This window comes from Hypomesus nipponensis, chromosome 14 (genome assembly GCF_054491055.1).
Source record: "Hypomesus nipponensis isolate SF chromosome 14, ASM5449105v1, whole genome shotgun sequence".
NCBI classification, from domain to species: Eukaryota; Metazoa; Chordata; class Actinopteri; order Osmeriformes; family Osmeridae; genus Hypomesus; species Hypomesus nipponensis.
This window is the reverse complement of record NC_140374.1, coordinates 5,296,234-5,315,676: the sequence shown is the minus strand read 5'-3', so window position 1 is coordinate 5,315,676 and position 19,443 is coordinate 5,296,234. Positions and strand designations below refer to the sequence as shown.

Here is a 19,443-nt window from a genome sequence, read left to right as displayed (position 1 = left end):
ACACAACTCGGGAGTTCCCATCTTGTAAAACAGTTTTTATTACATTAAAATATTAACAATTGGCACTTAAATTGACTGTAGTAAAACCCAAAGCAGATTCTATGGATCCAATCACGTCCCATGGTAAAGAAACATCACAAACAATCAGACCCAGGAACAATCACCTAACAAACAGAACAGTAGTGTGCAGTCAGTCATGCTTACGATAAGAAGAGTTACGGAAGCTTAGAAAAATAAAACATTCTCTGAATATAGCAGGTCCAAGGCCCAGGTTAGTTCAGGATACAGCGGGCCCAGTGAACACAGGGCCAATGTGAAGAGCAAGGCTTTCTACAGAACGGACAATAAATATTGAGTTCAACTACATCAACAGTGTCGGTTACCATCTGCCTGTGTGTACAATGGATGGAGACGGAGTGAGCAATACCAGTGACACCCACTTGAAGACAGTGTACAGCAATGCTGGAATATAAATCGAGATCTTCTGGTAGATATGTGATGTCTGTAGTCCTGGCTAGACGCAGGTACAGTGGCGATGATCTACATCTAAGTGGAATAAGGTTTTTTCAGCTTGATCTCTGCTATGGTTTGTTTAGCTAAGTGAGGCATTGGGGTTGGATCTTACACTTGCTGCTGTAACACCCTCCCAATGTCCCAGCCAGCCTGACTGGTGCACTGGGGTTTAGGACCGGAGAGTTGGCCTGGGCTAGGTGTCTGAACTAGGGGATAAGCTAGGGGGGCTGGGCCACAGGGATTATGTTAGCGGGGTTCTCTTTGGTTCAGGAGAGACATTCCTCAGAAGATCAAGAGAAAGTCTAAATCACATTCATGGTTGCCTGTCTCTGCTGCAGTCGAGTCATCAATACAACAGTATATCTTTCTCTCTCTCTCTCTCTATATATATATATATATACTATGATTCACTATTCCCCTTTACAATGCCTATTATACACCCAGGACACCACAAAGGCAAAAGAAAACATCTTAGGAATTAAAAACTAAATAACAACAAAACATAAGAGACTTGAAATCAACATTAAGGAATCCTGTTAAGGTTCTGTCAGATTACCAGCAAGCCAGTAGCAGACTGGAACGTTTATGGTTTGGAGTTCCCTCCCAGAGACGAAGGCCTTGTTTGCAAGTCACCACAACACAGGAGGCGTGAGCTGCTGTGCCTGACTGATCTACAAAACCCACTGTCATACTAAATCACCGGCCCCTCCACGTCTGTAGACCAGTTAGACGGCGTGGCCGAGTGGAGCCAACACACCGCCACAGCTAAAGACCTCGCTCGTTCACAGTGTTCGCCACCATTCAGAGCATAAATAACACGACTGAAAAATATGTAGCGGGGAAATTGACTAATCCAATCCCGTCTGAGGACTGATCTCTGTCGTCGAGGGCTTGTTCAGTAGTATGCAGGGAGACCGAGAGGGCTGTTTCTCCTCCCCCCCGCGTCGGAGAAGCAGGAATGGGCTCATGTCTGCACAGCCTCTCTCCCTTCGCCCACCCAGGGGAGGAATGTGACATAGACAAGCTTCAGGGTGGGAGAACCTGGCAGGGATGATCATACATGTAGATATCGTCGAGTGCGGTGTGAGCGTGACTTCAGGGTGTCTCAGGGGGATTGGATCACTCTACAGTCAAAACCCCGTCGCTTGGACCAGGGTGCTGCAGAATGCAGGGAACGCTTGCATGTTCAGACTAGCTGGCTGTTAAAAGTGGACTTTTTCTAACCGCACATGAAGGCTATGAACCAAGCTTACTGCTCACCTATAGGTTGGAATGTTCACAAACACACACACACACACATATATATATATATATATATATACACACAGATTACATATATAAGACAATCTCTCGCACGCACACAAACAAGGCCAGTCCAGGGTGCAAAAAAAAAACAAAAAAAAACAGTTTACTCTGCGTAAACACAGAGCCAAAGAGAAACAGAGAGGTTGTGGTAGAGGACAGCTAGAACGAAGAGCCCTGGCCTGTCCTGAAATACACCCCTTCAGAGAGGAACCGTGTGAGGGGACAGAGTGAGGGGGCCGAGTGGGGTCTGGTCCAGCTGTAGAAAACAAGGCCTCTGTTTGAAGGGAAGAATCTTGCATATTCAGTCCTAATCCTCCAGGGAGCAGGGAACACAGAGCAGGCAACCCCCAATCCCGATGTCCTACAGTAGGGGGGACCTGAGGACAGAGGACTTGGATGGTGGTTCTGGTTGTGAGACCAAACGCCACCCGTGCCGTCGTCATCCCTCATAGGGTGGAGGTGTCCTGGTCCAGAGCTGGGTGTCTTGGTCCCCCCCGGAGAGAGGGACTGGCCCAGGGAAGGCCTGGGGTCCGAGTGCTTGGAGTGTAGCCTGTAGCCAGGACAGACATGTCGCCCCTGTGCTGGAGTGTGGTCAGGGACTGGGACTCGATCCCAGGGGGGCCCAGTGCTAGAGGGTGGCCAGTATCCTAAGGAAGGAGATGATGAGAACCAAGAAGGACTGTCCCACCCCAAACACCAGGGCCTCCAGCGAGATCATCCTCTTCCCTGCCACCTTATACACCCCAGCGATGGCTGCACCTACACACAGAGAAAGGGTAGACACGCAGGGAAACGGGTTAGCGTGGACGGTGCAGAGAAAGCGACCCTGTCATGTGTCTGTGTGAGTGTGTCAACTCACTGGTAAGAACGCCACCACACAATGGCCCTACTATGCCCATGAGGAGGATGGCGATGGGTATGAAGCGCGCCATCTTGTGCTGCCTGAGAGTGGCCAGGGCAAGGAGGGCAGCAGGGAGGTGAAACATCAGGGAGGACACGGCCGCCCACAGAAACACCCCATACCACATCTCTGGGGGAAGAAGAACAGTCAACACTGTACTGAGACTTAGAGTTTCGAACTACTTTCTCTGTGTTATGTAAAAGATAAACCCGCAACTATAATCCAACGGGCCTGCGAGTGATTAGCACATTTTTATATAAACAAAGCTCCCTCACACAAACACCCACACTAATCTGGGAAATAATCTTTTGCACAAGACACGTCACCAGTACTAGCTCTAAAAGACCACTTGGTACTAGTAAGGGTTGGTCTAAGAATAAGAGTGAACCTTACGAGGTCTAAATAGAGACCGAAAATGTATTTCGGTATCAAACCTAACCCTATATCACGTTAGCTTACTAAAAGGTTAAGTAGGTACCTATGTATCGTTACCTGGCCGGCATTAGCAGTTAGCTTGACTAGCTATCAGGCTAACTTAAGGTATATAACACACCACATTAGAAAAGCATTAACTATTATATTGACAATTGAAGAAGTTAGTTAGCTCCAAGTTCACGGACTATGTTTCCTGCTATCAACTATACTAGAGACATCAGCCTTAGTCCAAATATGTACAGGCTAGCTAAAGCATAGCTAGCTAACGTTGCTAGCTGGCTGGCTCACCTGAGAAGTCGCTGAGAGATGTATCGTTGCCACGATTAGTGCCATTTTTCCTCGGGACCAAATTCAAACTGAGAATTTGCTGAACAAAACCTATCTCGCTATATCCGTTCTGCATGTCTTGTTCATGGAATAACAAGAGCATGACGGAGAGACCGCGAATATTCGTATGAACGCATCAGAACACGGATGTGAGATCTTTCAAGCCTGTTGGGGGGCTAATGCTAGCTACAAGAATAACTAGCTAGCCTGAAGCTAACTGTCAACACAACTTGGTTTGACGTCACGACGTACGGAGGATTTCAAAGAGGGCCATAATAATTTGTGAAAATAAACCTTTATATTAACCATACTAGTAGATAAGTCAACATATCATATTTTATTATATGACTGTAAATATACTGTTGTATAGGGTTAAATAACATTTTCATTGTATGCGTTTTCTTCGTACCAACTAACATACTAGTTTTGTAGTATGTACTTGCGGGCTTGCCGTAGCCAATAGTGGAGGAGGAAGCGAACGCATACAATAGGTTAGATTAGGTACGCTCGATTTATATTAAGAGATCCGTTGACATGCGCGGAGATGATTTGTCCACTGCCACCATTCAATTGATTTAATAGTGAAACCCGTCCACTGGGACTACCCTTTGTCACAAACCAGGCAAACGAAACATCTCGTTGCCTGACTATTCCACACGCATTTTCATTAACATCGAGTGTGTGTATCCTTAAATTAACAACATTGGACATATCAATAGAATATCATTGTAATAATTTTCATTTAGTAGAAATGACGTGCCTACTTTGCTGAGAAATAATTGCCACGCGACTGCTAGCAAGACAAACCTTGTACCGTCAACAACACCCGGCGTGTTGTGTGATGCTAGTTAGGTAGCTAGCTAGCTACTTAAATACATTCTCAGTTTGTAAGTAGGTGCAGCTAGCTACATTGTTCGAGAAACAAGATGAGCTATTCAGATTATGATTCTGACGGTTATTCTTCCAATGAAGACGCGGACTATGTTCCGTCAGGTAAGAGTATGCACCTGGACAACACAGTCAGCTCTCAAAGAGGATCCCACTGATGGGAGGGAATTTAATGCAGTACATGAACTCACGTGGAGCCAGGAACTGATATGCCTCCTTATCCATATCCCATCATCAGATCAGGTTTACTGAATGATGTATGAACATTTGTCTTTTATTTTGTGTAACCCTCACAGAGTGTACTTGAACAATGCATTTTTTGTTGTTAAGTTATGTACAAACACACTAACATCCTTACCAGTATATTTATTTGGGGTATTTAATTAAACGGGGGTCCAGGGATGTCAATAGTTGGCTGCCCAGACTCCCCCCACCTCATCTTGGCGTGTATTATGTTTAATTGACAGACGATAACCTGAGCGAGGATGACATGAACGAGTGCGTTAAAGAGGAAGGGCTCGAGGGGGGCGAAGCGTCGGATGACATCACGAAGAGGAAGGGGAAGAAGAAGAAGGGAAAGGAGCTGGGAGTGAGGTGGGTAGTGACGTGTGGCTGTTCTAGCATTCCCCCTGTCCTAGCTAGTAGCCGGCTAGCCTAGTACCTTAGCTGTGGTAGCTCTTACATATGAGGGTGTGAGGTAGGTGGTGCTGCAGTACAGTCCAGAGCTGGACAGACCCACTTCCTGTTCCGTCAACACAGGTATGTGATGGTTGATGACGATGTGACCAGGCTTGGTCATCAGATAACCCCACAATCCAGCCAACTTTAGTATCTGTCATTTATGCAAAGGACCGGATGTGTGTGACCAATGAGGATCTCTCCTCCCCTCAACCTTTCTCCTCTTCCCCTCTCCCTGCTAGGAAGAGGAAGAAAGGAGGTCTCAAGTTAGAGGAGGGAGAGGAGGATGGCCCAGCTGAGGAAGAGGGAAAATCACAGGAGGAGGGGGTGGGACATCCAGCCGCCTGGGCCAATCAGGAACCAGATGAGGATAAGCAGCAGAAGAAAGCTGACGACCTTTGGGCTAGTTTCCTGAGTGACGTGGGTTCCAAACCCAAACCGCCAGTTGCAGAAATCCAGAGTTCCAACACACTAAAGGTAGCAGGTGAAATCCCCTGCCCTTCTGTCTAGCTGCCAGTAGTTGTTCAAAACTACCAACCATGTTGAAAAGTGTGTTGATAAGCAATACAATACCTCAGGTTTCCCAGGGAATACTGTAGTACAGATTCATAATGGTAATGTTAAAAGGACACCATGTTTTCCTAAGGCTTCTCCCTCCGAAGAGAAGCAGCCCCCTGCCACCTCGGAAGGGCTGAAACGACCCGAGCTAAAAGCCCCAGAGGTCGCTTCAAAGGTCACCATCACCAAGGTGTTTGATTTTGCTGGAGAGGAAGTCAGGTAGGCACACACACACACACACACACACACACACACACACACACACAGCGGCTCCATCCAGACATACCGTCTCTAGCCATCAGAGGGCAGCAGTGCTCCACTGACATTGTGTTGGTCTCCACTGCATCAGACTGGAAACGACAAAAGTGGGCCTAACACGGTCGTTAGCTGACAGTGTTCCCTCTTACTCCTCTCTGCCTCTCCTCTCTGCCTCTCCTCTCTGCCTCTCCTCTCTGCCTCTCCTCTCTGCCTCTCCTCTCTGCCTCTCCTCTCTGCCTCTCCTCTCTGCCTCTCCTCTTTCTCTCTGTCTCTGTCTCTCTCTCTCTCTCTCTCTCTCTCTCTCTCTCTCTCTCTCTCTCTCCCCCCCCCCCTCCCCAGGGTGACTAAAGAGGTGTCAGCAGACTCCAAGGAGGCCAGAAGCTTTCTGAAGGCCCAGGAGAGTGAGACCTCCCCAGAGGAAGACACCCCCCCCAGCAGACTACTGCCTGGAGCCCCAGCTCCTGGACCTAGGTGCCTGCACACACACACACTCTCAAAAAAACACAAACACTTACTCACTCACTCATATGCGTAGTGTATGCCTGCATACACACACACGAGTGTTCAGAGAATGTGTGTGTGTGGGTATAGACTGTGTATGTGGGTAGAGAGCGTGTATGTGGGTATAGAGAGTGTGTGTGTGGAAAGAGAGAGAGGCTGTGTGTAGGACACGAGGGTAATCCTGTGGTGTCTGTCTTCATTGATTCTCTGACGACTCGTACATCACAGACACTTTGATCCTGTCTTTCCACTCTCTCCTCTACACACAAACACGCACACACACACTCGCAACGGGATGCTTGTGTGTGTGAATCCAGGTCTGGTGTCATGTGCGGGCCATGCTTGCCAGCGTGAGGGTTCCATGTGTTGTTCAGCCGTGTTCAGTAGTGTCCTGGTTGTGCTGTAGCTGTCGGGCGTGTGTCTGTGTTCAGTAGTCCTGGTTGTACTGTAGTTGTTGGGCGTGTGTGTCTGTGTTCAGTAGTGTCCTGGTTGTACTGTAGCTGTTGGGCGTGTGTCTGTGTTCAGTAGTCCTGGTTGTGCTGTAGCTGTCGGGCGTGTGTCTGTGTTCAGTAGTCCTGGTTGTGCTGTAGCTGTCGGGCGTGTGTCTGTGTTCAGTAGTCCTGGTTGTGCTGTAGCTGTCGGGCGTGAGTGTGCCCGTGTTGGCGTGCGTGTGTGACAGCTCTGTGTGCTTTTCTGTCTTGTCTTCTGTTGCCGTGGTGTTAAATGGCGACAGGACGAGCGCATCCTTCTCTGAAGCTTGTTCCCGGACAGGAAGTCATCTTTCCCTCACAGGAAGCACTGTGCATCCCGAGACATTTCCTCAGGGGCAGACAGAGAATGGGGGGAGGGGATATCCCACAACAACAGGAAGGAGCCATCAGCAGTGCTCCCTCATCTTCCTACACACACACACACACACACACACACACACATACACACACACATACACACTGAGTCATTATGGTCATTAACTTTCTTGCCTCCATCAGATTTGAGGGACTCTGCCTACTGATACTGTTGTTTATTTGTGTGTGTGAGTGCTGATAGGCTGAGAGAGGCCCACGGTAGTTATGGGGAGATCTTCAGTCGGGAATTTCCCGCCTAAAAACAGAGACCGCTCTAGTGGCCCTCCGTCGTGCTCTCACTGTTCTCTCTTTCCATCTCTCTCCCTCGCTGCCTCAGTCTGGCCTGTTCACTGTTCTCTCTTTCCATCTCTCTCCCTCGCTGCCTCAGTCTGGCCTGTTCACTGTTCTCTCTTTCCATCTCTCTCCCTCGCTGCCTCAGTCTGGCCTGTTCACTGTTCTCTCTTTCCATCTCTCTCCCTCGCTGCCTCAGTCTGGCCTGTTCACTGTTCTCTCTTTCCATCTCTCTCCCTCGCTGCCTCAGTCTGGCCTGTTCACTGTTCTCTCTTTCCATCTCTCTCCCTCGCTGCCTCAGTCTGGCCTGTTCACTGTTCTCTCTTTCCATCTCTCTCCCTCGCTGCCTCAGTCTGGCCTGTTCACTGTTCTCTCTTTCCATCTCTCTCCCTCGCTGCCTCAGTGTGGCCTGTTCACTGTTCTCTCTTTCCATCTCTCTCCCTCGCTGCCTCAGTCTGGCCTGTTCACTGTTCTCTCTTTCCATCTCTCTCCCTCGCTGCCTCAGTCTGGCCTGTTCACTGTTCTCTCTTTCCATCTCTCTCCCTCGCTGCCTCAGTCTGGCCTGTTCACTGTTCTCTCTTTCCATCTCTCTCCCTCGCTGCCTCAGTGTGGCCTGTTCACTGTTCTCTCTTTCCATCTCTCTCCCTCGCTGCCTCAGTCTGGCCTGTTCACTGTTCTCTCTTTCCATCTCTCTCCCTCGCTGCCTCAGTCTGGCCTGTTCACTGTTCTCTCTTTCCATCTCTCTCCCTCGCTGCCTCAGTGTGGCCTGTTCACTGTTCTCTTTTTCCATCTCTCTCCCTCGCTGCCTCAGTCTGGCCTGTTCACTGTTCTCTCTTTCCATCTCTCTCCCTCGCTGCCTCAATCTGGCCTGTTCACCGTTCTCTTTCTGCAAATCCCCCCCCCCCCCCCTTTATTTCCCCTCCCTCATTCACTCCCCATCTCTCTCATTCGATGGTTTTGTTGGTGTCCCTACTTTTTTGTTTTTGTCTAGTCCCCCTCCATCCTCTACCCCCCCACCCCCCTCCAAAGGTTGCTGTGCAGCTGAGTGTAGCTGACTTGGCAGTAACAGAACAGAAGCCACTCTTAAACACACACACACACCTACCTATCCGTTGTGCTCTTCTAGGCTAAAGTAGAGTCCCTTGTTCTGTAGCCTAATGTGGACCTGCTGACTGTTATTACTGCCGACTGAAAAGGCTAGACTCTCATTCCAATCCCCCTCCCTCCCTTACCCTGTCTGTCCTATCTCTCCTCACCGGTCTGTCTATCTCTCTCTTTCACCCTGTCTGTCTTTCTCTCCTCACGGGTCTGTTTATTTATCTATCTCTATTCACCTGTCTGTCTACTTTCCTTCACCCTGTCTGTCTATCTTTCTCTCTTTTCCTTTCACACCCTTTCACTCTCTCTCTGGTGTAAATGACAGTCACCCACACTTGGAGCAACCTTGTGTGGGTTCGTGTGTGGCGGGGGGACTGGTCCAGGCTAAGTGTTATTGATCAATAGACCAGGGAGGGCCACAGCTGCTGCTGATTGGTGGATTGATTCCTCTCTGTCTCCGTGGTGTTACCGCGCTGCCCCGTAGAGAACACGCACAACATATCATATATCTACAAAACACAACATGTTAAGTAAGAGTACACACACACACACACATTTACACAGACCGACAGGGTGAGATAAGACACTCATTTAATCAATCAAATATTTGTCTTTTCATTTTGAGTGTGCACCACCCGACAGTCGCCTCTAGAGGGCCCCTGTGAGTAAGCCTCCTCGCCAAGACTTCATAAACCCTTTGAACTTGCAGTGTGTGCAGTGTGTAGCGTGTAGACGCCAGACAAAGAGCAGCTCTCTGCCGTGGCGTGCTGCAGGCAGGATGAGCGTGTTTACATGTTCCTCTGTGTCAGTTTGAGGAGGACCGGGGGGGGGGGGGGGGGGGGGGGGGCCCGGGGGGGGGGGGTAGCGGGGAAATGTGGGGCAGCACTCTCCCGCTTGTCTCCTCCTTTATTTATGGGACCTCAGTACGCCTTTCTGAGGAGGAGGAGAACAGGGCACAGCATCGGAGGGATGGAGAGAAGCCGAGACGGAGGCTGAGGCCAGCAAAAAGAGGAAGGAAGAGGGGGGGGGGTGAGAGGAAGGGAGAGAGAGAGAGACAAAGGGGGAGGGGGGGAGGGAGAGAGGGCGGGAGAGAGCGACAAAGAGATTGGGAGGTAAAGAGAGAGACGGAGGGGGCGAGAGGGAGGAGGATGTTTAGAGAAGAAGAGCCAGACCGAGAGGCCGATGGAGAGAGCAGCGAAGGAGGACGAGAGGAAGGGACGGAAGGACGGAATGAAGAGAGAGAGTGAGAGGTGGAGAGGGCTCGGGCAGTGTGTCCGTGGAGGCTAATAGTTTCCATATGTGTGTAACCCGGAGGCCTGTTTCTGCCGCTCTAATTATACAGCCCTCCTCTTGAGCCTAAAAATAACCGTGCTGCGTTATTACACAGAAGTACACACACGTACACATTCCCACCCACACGGGTCAAACTTCCAGGTCTGCGTGTATTCCTACGCTCAGATGCAAGCCTGAGCATGAGAGGGTGTGAAAGGGTTTTGGTAGGCAATGCATGTTAACCTCTGTGGGCATCTTGAATGGAGGAGGTGCATCTCGTATCTCATTTCATTCAGTGTGTGTGTGTGTGTGTGTGTGTGTGTGTGTGTGTGTGTGTGTGTGTGTGTGTGTGTGTGTGTGTGTGTGTGTGTGTGTGTGTGTGTGTGTGTGTGTGTGTGTGTGTGTGTGTGTGTGAGAGAGAGAGATAGATAGATGGAGGGGTACAGTTCGACCGGAACATTTTGCACCCTATTCAGAACATTTCCCTACAGTCTTTCTCAATATCTGGGGCATCCAGTCAAGTTAGTGTGTGTGTGTGTGTGTCAGAGTGTATGTGTTGGCATAGCTGTTAGGAGCAGTATGGTTTTCTATTGGTCATTAGCACAGAGCGTATACTCAATGACTGTATGGGAACAGCTGTGTATGAGTGTGTGTGTGCGTGCGTGCGTGTGCGTCCTGCCAGCGATAGACATCTGGAGCCCCTTCACTCTCCCCAGGGACACTGAGAACTTTCCCACTGCTCACACACACGTGTGACATAGTATGTACACACACACACACACACACACACACACTCTCACACATACAGGATGGAGCAGAATGGTTCATTTACACATTGCTATTCATTACACACTCAAACACAGGAACACTCAACCAGCTGCTTTGCTGGGTCAGCCATCTTAGATGGGTTATAGTCTCTCTAACACACACACATGTACAGTACACACGCACACACACCTGGGATTTGCAGACTGTTTTACTCTTCATGTTAAGTTGGTGTGTTTGGACGTCTCCGTGGTAACTGTGTGTGGTTTCACAGACCATGAAAAGAGATGGATTGGAGGAAAGGAGAGATGGAAGAGAGGAGAGATGGAAGAGAGGAGAGATGGAAGAGAGGAGAGATGGAAGAGAGGAGAGATGGAAGAGAGGAGAGATGGAAGAGAGGAGAGATGGAAGAGAGGAGAGATGGAAGAGAGGAGAGATGGACAGATTAAAGGGTTGTTGTTTGGCCTGGTACAACCAGACCAGGTCCCCTGGTGCAGCTGCACACTGGGACCCATGGCTTGCTCCAGTCCAGTTACCTACATCTATACATTGAATCCATTTAACAGATGCTTTTATCCATAGCGACATGATAACAAATAGTGGGGAGGGGGGCAATTGAGAAATGGCCTGAGCGGGATTCAAACCCAGGCCCCCTATCAGTTTGGCTCAGCTTCTCTCCAGGTGCCGTCACTATACTCCTCCCACCCTGCTGTCAATCAGGCGGTTGGGGGCGTGGCCGTGGTGCTGGGGTACCCGCCCCCTGGCCGAACATTCCTGGCTGGGTTGGCTGGGCCGGGCCAGGCTTTGAAGATGAGGGCAGAGGGAGGACAGATGGAGAGATGGACGGAGATGCAGGGCAGAGAAAGGGAGGAGTGTTGATGGATAGAGACATCCTGGCCTACAAGCCAGGGAGGCTTGGCAGAGGTCGTCTTGGCAACACTTCAGTCACCTGAGACTGTCCTGCTTCTGGACTAGAGAGAGGGAGGAGGAGGAGGGGAGGCAGGCCGGCCGGCCGGCCAGGAGGAAGGGAGAGGGCGGGGGGGGGGGGGGGCAGGACTGGATGGAGAGAAGGTGGGGGAGACGGGGTTGAATGCAGAGAGAGAAAAGGAGAGGTGGAGTAAAGATGGGACAGGAGGGAGTCTTCATAATCTGCTTGTGTCTGTGCTGTAGAACTACATCTCGACTTCCACACACAGAATCTCTACTGGATTGTTTTGTGTGTGTGTGTGCAGGGTTTCCTGCAGAAAATGTGTTTAAGGCGGTAGGGTGGGGTTTGCTGTCAGACGGGGGGGGGGGGGGGGAGTTTGTGCAATAGACTAATGCGTTCTGCAGAGAAGGGAGACTGGCGTTGGTCACGGTTTGGAATGGAAGGGAGAAAACAGGACAACAGCGGATATCGCTATTTTTGTCTTTCAGCTATTTTTTTTTCTCTGCTATTTTTTTATACATTTTTTGGGGAGACGTAGTTAAGGCGGCAGGCGTGTGTTGCTTCGGCGGCCGCCCTAACTGAAAAGTGCTGCGGGAAACCCTGGTGTATGTGTGTACCGTTCCATGGTGTGTCAGCAGCCGGCCTGCTTGCGTGTAGCCATACATGGCTGTCGTCATGGGAGACGTGAACCAGCAAATAAACCAATCCAGCATTAACAATACACACACAGTCCATACGGACCAGGTGGCGTCTGTGAGGAAGAGAGTCCTGGGAGTTCCCAGGGTAGGCCGTGCAGCCTGGGCAGCGGGTGATCTCCTGACCAGAGGGCTGAGCTCTAACCTGGGCAGAGGTTGTTCGCCTCGCAGCCTGCCTGCCAAGACCCGCTGGTAGGCTTTACACATCAGTCTGGTGCTTTAACAGCCCTCTTAATTGGTACTGGCACTATTTATATATATATATATATATATATATGTGTGTGTGTGTGTGTGTGCGAACAAGAGTGAGTGTGTAATAGTTATCAGTGCTGTGTGTGACTGTATGTGCCTGTGGCTAATGGGACAGGAGACAAACGGGTGTGTTTGTGTAGAGAGAAAATTGTAAAATTGTCAGAAATTATTCCGAGGGGCATCTAAACACACACTTTCCAAACAGCCCAGTAGTCAGTCATGTCTGGTAGCTACAGCAGGATTGGTGTGTGTGTGTGTTTTATAGTCAGTTTGTTACGGAACATTAGATTAGCAGCAGCTTGTTGTAACACATTCTCAATGGTCTAGAACTCAATATAAACAGGCTCGTTATGAGACTGCTCCAGGAGATGCCGTGTGTGTGTGTGTGTGTGTAGAAGGGTGTAAGTCTGCATGTGTCTTTGCGGGTGTCTGTGCATGCATGCGTGTGTAGAAATGTGTGTAGAAGGATGTGTGTGTGTGTGTGGGTGTAGAAGGATGTGTGTGTGTGTGTGTCTGTAGAAGGGTGTGTTCCTTGTCTTCTTTTCCTGACCTTGGTTTCTGTGTCACTTCCTTTTCCTGGAGATCCACAGAAACCTTGTTATAGGAGACGCCCTCGTTAAACACACCCTTCCTCTGTTTCACACACACACAATCCCTCCCCCAATTGGAAAAAAAGTGTGCATGTCCAAACACACATTCTGAAGAGTGGGAGGTGATTGTGAAACACATTTGCAGTGTTCCTCTTGAGGGGAGCAGCACCATGACTCACCTGAGCGTGAAAGTGCTGTCCTTGGACCCCCGACACACCCCGCCACCCCAGGACGGCCCCACCCACACACACACTCACACACACACACGCACCCTCTACCCAGCTTGACGCTCCACTCCTACCTAACCTGGCTATGTTGATGTCCCTCAGGGAACAGCTCTGTGTGTCCTCCATGGCAACAGCTCTGTCTGTCCTCTAGGCAACAGCTCAATCTGTTTCCCAGGGTAACGGTTTTGTCGGTTTCCCAGGGTAACGGTTCTATCTGTCCCCCAGGGTAAGAGCTCTATCTGTCTCCCAGGGTAACAGCTCTATCTGTCTCCAAGGGTAACAGCTCTATCTGTCTCCCAGGGTAACAGCTCTATCTGTCTCCAAGGGTAACAGCTCTATCTGTCTCCAAGGGTAACAGCTCTATCTGTCTCCAAGGGTAACAGCTCTATCTGTCTCCAAGGGTAACAGCTCTATCTGTCTCCCAAGGTAACAGCTCTATCTGTCCTCTAGGCAACAGCTCTATCTGTCTCCCAGGGTAACAGCTCTATCTGTCTCCCAGGGTAACAGCTCTATCTGTCTCCCAGGGTAACAGCTCTATCTGTCTCCCAGGGTAACCGTTCTATCTGTCTCCCAGGGTAACAGCTCTATCTGTCTCCCAGGGTAACAGCTCTATCTGTCTCCCAGAGTAACCGTTCTATCTGTCTCCCAGGGTAACAGCTCTATCTGTCTCCAAGGGTAACAGCTCTATTTGTCCCCCACAGTACGAAGCGCCCCGTGGGCATGGGCAGCATCCTGAACCGCCTGGGGGCCAAGAAGCAGAAGATGTCCACCCTGGAGAAGTCCAAGATGGACTGGGACTCGTTCAAGACCGAGGAAGGCATCGGAGACGAGCTGGCCATACACAACCGGGGAAAGGAGGGGTGAGGATGGGTGGCCGGGTGTCTGTGTGTTCATCTGTGTGTGTGTGTTCATCTGTGTGTGTGTGTGACTCCGATTTGTTGGGGGGGTGAGAAGGAGGGAGTGGGGGTGAGTAAAAGGAGGAGAGGGGTAGAGGAGGGAGGAGAGGGGGGAGATGAAGGATGGGGGATTGCTCTTAAGTGGATCATAAACCCAGGCTTCTGAGGAAGGAGAGGGAAGACTATGGAGGAGCACCATTTATATGGAGAAGAAATTGGAATGGAAAAACTGGTAGGTTTAGGGAGGAGGAGGATAAGGGGGAGAGGAAAAGGGGGGGGGGGGTCACACTCCCCAGAAGATTCTAATCTAGTGTGACATCATCTCTCGTCGCTAGGGGCAACCCCGGTAATGTTCGACTGATTAATTAACCCCGTCATTGCTGAGTGCTGAGGGCCTCCTGACAGAAAGCGATATCACCCGCACGTACACACACACAGGAACCAGTGTACCATGGTCATGTTTTTTCGACATAAAGGATGTGTGGTGAGGGCCCAGTAGAATATAGCTACCAGATTACAGACTGGAGATCAAGGATCTGCTGGAAATCTGGGGGACTGTCTCACTGAACCTCCCAGCTACCATCACATCGCTCTCTCTCTGTCTCTCTAACCTCTCTCTATCCTCTCTCACTCACTCTTTCTCTTTCTCTCTCCCTCTTTCTTTTTAACTATCTCCCTCTGCCTGTATCTATCTTCCCAAGACGAGGAGAAATGCGGCTAACTAATTGGTGGGTGGGAGGGAAGGAGGGAGGGATGGGATGGGAGAGTGTTGGTGCAGTAGCCCTGGGGCCTGGGAGAGTCTACTACATCTTCACTGTGAGGAAGATTGGAGGAGGCAGCCAGGCCTGGGCTGGGCTGGGCTGGGCTGGGTCGGAGGAGGAGGAGAGCCGGGCTGGGGTTGGCTGAGGTCGGCTGGGCCACACATGGAGCCGCAGAGCCCTCAGACCAGAGAGGGACCACGCCCGGAGGCTCTACCCAGGATGTAGGCTCCCACAGGGGAGGAGGGCCTGGGCTGAGGGAGGGTGGAAGGGTAAGGAGGGAGGGAGGGAGATGGAGAAGGGAGGAGGCGGCAGAGAAATGGGGAGAGAGGGAGATGGGAAGGGAGGGAGGAGGATGTAGAGCGAGAGATGGGGAGGGGGGAGGGAGGGAGGGAGGGAGGGAGGGGTGGAGGGAGGGAGGGAGGGAGGGAGGGAGGGAGGGAGGGAGGGAGGGAGGGAGGGAGGGAGGGAGGGAGGGAGGGAGGGAGGGAGGGAGGGAGGGAGGGAGGGAGGGGGGGGGGGAGGGGGGAGGGAGGGAGGACTGATGGTGGCGTCGGAGGAGGGAGAGGTGATGTGGTGTTTAACCTGAACTGGAGACCTGCACCTTGACTGGGACACTGAAGCAGAAGGTTGTGCAACATGGTGGTAAATAGCTGTCTAGTATGGCTGCAGCCTGTAACACCTGGTGGTGGGGGGGGGTCACTGAAACATAGCCAGTAAACTAGCAAACGCCCCCCCCCCCCACACACACACACACTAAACAGGTCCACAAACAGACACTTTTTTCCCGCCAGAAAGAGACTAGGACCAGCCGTGGATATTCTCACCCAGCCACAGTACAGGAAACGAATGCGGAACCGTTTGTGTAACTGTGTGTTTATGTTCAGTGTGTGTGTGATGTTACTGATACTGATTCCTGTGTGTGTCTTCAGCTACGTGGAGAGGAAGAATTTCCTGGAGAGAGTGGACCAACGCCAGTTTGAGCAGGAGAAGAAAGTACGACTTGGCAACATGAAACGATGACCAGTCGACAGATGGGAGCATCACTCACACACTTATACTCTCACTCAATCTTTCACATACTCACACACTCAATCTTTCACACACATACACACACACACACACACTCATTCATGACTGGGCAGGCGATTTGTGGAGCTGTATTTTTAGTGGTGGTTTCCTAATGAAAGGCCTCCTTGCTTGTGTGAGTTATTATAACGTTGCAGCAAAGAGTTTCTGTTATTTTGTTGATGTCAAGCTGGCCCCTGACTGTTTCAGTGACAGGAGATTCTGGAATACGCAGAATAAACTCACTCTTTTGTACTTTACTGTGTTTTTTGGTGTGTTGTTGCACACATCTGTGCAAGAATGGAGACAAGCTGTTGTTGATTTATGGAGCAGTCGATGCTGACCTGCTATTCTTATCTCACACACACACATACACGCACACACACACACGCTGACACACACAGCCTCTCTCAGACACTTGGTCTCACTCATTCACACACTCAGGGTGCTCAGAAGGACTCGGAGGACTAGTCATCCTCATCTTTATTCAACTGCTTCTGCACTCCTGCCCTCTGTCTCTCTCCCTCTCTCTCTCCCTCTCTCTCCCCCTCTGTGTCTCTATATATAGCATAAAACCTCACACACACACACTTGAGCCCTGTAGAGGATCTGCTTCATATTCAGACACTCGTTAATATTAGTATTTCATCTTCTGTGTAAGTGACCTGATGGAACTGTCTGCTTGTCTGTCTGTGTGTGTGTCTGTCTGTCTGCCTGCCTGCCTTCAGAGGTGTGTCACTCCTAGACATTTGGACCTGTCTGTCATCTGTCCTGAAGCCTTCACACTAAGCTGGAGCCTGTGTGTGTATGCGTGTGTATGGGGTGTGTGTGTGTGTGTGCGTAGGATATAGCCCCAACGGTTGGCAGGATAATTATAAACAATCTGACACAGCCCCTCAGAAGCAACAAATACCGTTCATACCTCTCCCCTGCCTGGTGCATATATATATATAACGCCTTCTCATTTAATCTCTACTTCCCTACTCCCTCCATAATCCCCTCTCACCTCCTCTACCACTGCGCACCTGAGGGACAATATCACGACCCACACATCCTGTCAAACTCCACACAGTCCCGGCTCTGAGTAACTTGACCGTTTTCTATTCCGTCAATTCTGTTGACTGTGGGAGTATGTGCAGAGGGCAGTCATAAAGGCGATCCGACACCAATTCCTGACATCCCCTTTAAACTGCAATCTTTAGGAACCGTCATGAAATCACGATTTCAAAACCACTTCATCCCTTTGAAGTGAGTGGAACGCATCCGTCGACAAGTTTGATCCAAAAACAAACTGATTGTCAAAGAAAACATCTGTATGTTACACACTCGTCATCTCAGGACGAAGGAACGGAGACCATCCCTTTAAGCCAAACTTGATGATTCCGTTAGAACGGCAGAGCGACCAGAGGTCTAGCAGCAACCGCACGCGCAGCCGCAAGACTAGAGAGGAAAGATTTTTTATTCTTACTGGCGCTCAATGCGAAACATTCTCTTTCCGAGTCGTTGATAGATTATTAAATACACATCGAACTGGTTTCCCATACGTTAGAGTAAGCTACTGGGAGTGTTGTTATATTTGCTGTGGAGGAGAGAAAGAGAGGAGAGGAGGGTAGGTTGACAGCAATATAGAAGACTCGGAGCGGTGGCCGCTCATATGAGGTGGACTGCGTCGCTTTTGGTGGGCTACTCCTAGCTTGGAAAACCCCACCATATTCGCAACATTCAGCAGTACCAGCCCACCGCCCCCTGATCGGACAACGGACAAGGACGGAGAGGAATTCTATCGGGAAAGCTTCAGCATGGAGTAAAGACACAGAAGAAAAAAAGAAGAGAAACGTTGTTTTTTTCCTGGTGACAGAAGTAGCCCTGTGATCCAGAGAACGGCTACAGTAACTCGGAGCTAAATTACCAGGAAGGGTAGCCTATAGGACAGCTCGCTTGCTCAGTCATAGAACAAGATGTCAGTCCCGGTAAGTGTGATTTAAAGATTACGTTACTTCCATACTGTAGGTTAATGCAGCCATATCGCCAGGTGTGCGGGATTTTCAGATATAAACTTTGGAGTCATTGAACAACAGTGTGTGGTCGAGGATGCAGCATAACCCATTCTCTCGGCCACCCAACCGTTGTCTTTCGGTGTCCGTGAAATTGGAAATATAAGGCGGTGAACCCTGATTCGGAACGTTAGCTTCAGTGACACTCCGATTGATCTCAATTTAACATTCTACATTTAAATCGATGGTGCTTAAAAAAAAGAAAAATCGTTCCCGCTCCGTGAACGCGCTCTGACGCGCACATGCAGGGCTCTCGAGACTGTGACATGCAGCACTGAAGCCGCCAGCTGTACCAGGACGCTGAACTTATTATGTCCCGAATGTAACTTTGTTTATTTGATTTGTGAAAAACAGACTTGCGTTGAAAAACAACTTTGTTTGTCTGTGAAATAGTCACACAAAATAGAACACCCAGTAATCATAGCCAAAGGCATAGTTGGCTACAGTATAATTTGAATGAAAAGTCCTCTTTTGGCCCTACAATTATAAAACCATGACTAAATTAAGATACTGCTGAGTGATGTATCACAACGTTGTTACAACTGCGTACTGCTTATTACAGAGACAGCTTTAAATGGTCTGTAATGTTACTTATATCATACATAGTTAACAATCAAAATGTTAGGGTGTGTCAGATGAGCCGTGTGACGCTAATGGGGCTGTAGTTGAGTAGCCTGCTCTAATTCTGTAGTGCTCTGGTACTGGGTGTTGTGTGATACACTGCTTGTGTTAGTTGCAGTGTGTTGAGCAGTGCGCGTCGGATTGTGTGTTTGGTTTATGTGTTGGATTGTGTGTATTGGAGTGTGTGTGGGTTGTGTGTATAGGGTTATATGTGTTGGAGTGTGTGTGGGTTGTGTGTGTTGGAGTGTGTGTTGTGTGTGTGTGGAGATGCAGGATCCAGCAGACTGAGACTTTGGACAGGCTGTGTTTTGTTAATGCTGGCATGTTCCACCATCCTGACTCCTGCTCAAAGCTATCTGGAGAAACAGGCTGGAACATGTATGGTGTGTGTGTGTGTGTGTGAAGGAGCTGGAGAGACGCAGAGAGATGGAAATTAAGATTGCAGAATTGTTCCCTTTACAATATGAACAAAACATCTTTCAGTCAGTCAATTATTCAATAGTCAATTACAGGTCTGCCTGTCTGTCTGTCTGTCTGCCTGTCTGTCTGTCTGTCTGTCTGTCTGTCTGTCTGTCTGTCTGTCTGTCTGTCTGCCTGCCTGTCTGCTTGTCTGTCTGTTTCTGTCTGTGTGTTGTGGCTATCTCGAGTTGTAGTGAGGTGTGTGTCTACTGCTGTGACTGTGAGTATAGCTGGATGTGAGTCTAGTTCTAGGGCTGTAT

General features: G+C 49.8%; 2 protein-coding genes across 3 annotated transcripts; one reads left to right on the top strand and one right to left on the bottom strand.

The window, feature by feature from the left end:
* Nucleotides 1-14: 14 nt before the first annotated feature.
* Nucleotides 15-3,978, bottom strand: tmem170a (transmembrane protein 170A). Its single transcript, XM_084672394.1, has 3 exons — nucleotides 3,443-3,978; nucleotides 2,678-2,848; nucleotides 15-2,577 (listed from the first exon to the last, which is right to left on the bottom strand). The coding sequence occupies exons 1-3, from the start codon at nucleotides 3,582-3,584 to the stop codon at nucleotides 2,447-2,449; spliced, it is 444 nt and encodes a 147-aa protein (XP_084528520.1). The 5' UTR covers nucleotides 3,585-3,978; the 3' UTR covers nucleotides 15-2,446.
* cfdp1 (chromatin remodeling protein CFDP1) lies at nucleotides 3,951-16,309 on the top strand. Of its 2 annotated transcripts, none has more exons than XM_084672392.1 (7): nucleotides 3,951-4,474; nucleotides 4,837-4,963; nucleotides 5,290-5,524; nucleotides 5,694-5,824; nucleotides 6,203-6,334; nucleotides 14,029-14,187; nucleotides 15,914-16,309. In XM_084672392.1, the coding sequence occupies exons 1-7, from the start codon at nucleotides 4,408-4,410 to the stop codon at nucleotides 16,002-16,004; spliced, it is 942 nt and encodes a 313-aa protein (XP_084528518.1). In that variant the 5' UTR covers nucleotides 3,951-4,407; the 3' UTR covers nucleotides 16,005-16,309. The 2 variants fall into 2 exon arrangements, with proteins under 2 accessions (XP_084528518.1, XP_084528519.1); XM_084672393.1 differs by lacking the exon at nucleotides 3,951-4,474 and adding an exon at nucleotides 4,493-4,626.
* Nucleotides 16,310-19,443: the final 3,134 nt, after the last annotated feature.

Bases quoted from the DNA above. Each gene is read 5' to 3' on its own strand.
- cfdp1 (XM_084672392.1), top strand. From the start codon at position 4,408: ATGAGCTATTCAGATTATGATTCTGACGGTTATTCTTCCAATGAAGAC. The intron at 5,825-6,202 runs GTAGGCACACAC...CCCCCTCCCCAG, and splicing joins TTTGCTGGAGAGGAAGTCAG to GGTGACTAAAGAGGTGTCAG. The intron at 14,188-15,913 runs GTGAGGATGGGT...GTGTGTCTTCAG, and splicing joins CACAACCGGGGAAAGGAGGG to CTACGTGGAGAGGAAGAATT.
- tmem170a (XM_084672394.1), bottom strand. From the start codon at position 3,584: ATGCTCTTGTTATTCCATGAACAAGACATGCAGAACGGATATAGCGAG. The intron at 2,849-3,442 runs GTGAGCCAGCCA...TTCTTCCCCCAG, and splicing joins ATCTCTCAGCGACTTCTCAG to AGATGTGGTATGGGGTGTTT. The intron at 2,578-2,677 runs GTGAGTTGACAC...CTCTGTGTGTAG, and splicing joins GTGTGGTGGCGTTCTTACCA to GTGCAGCCATCGCTGGGGTG.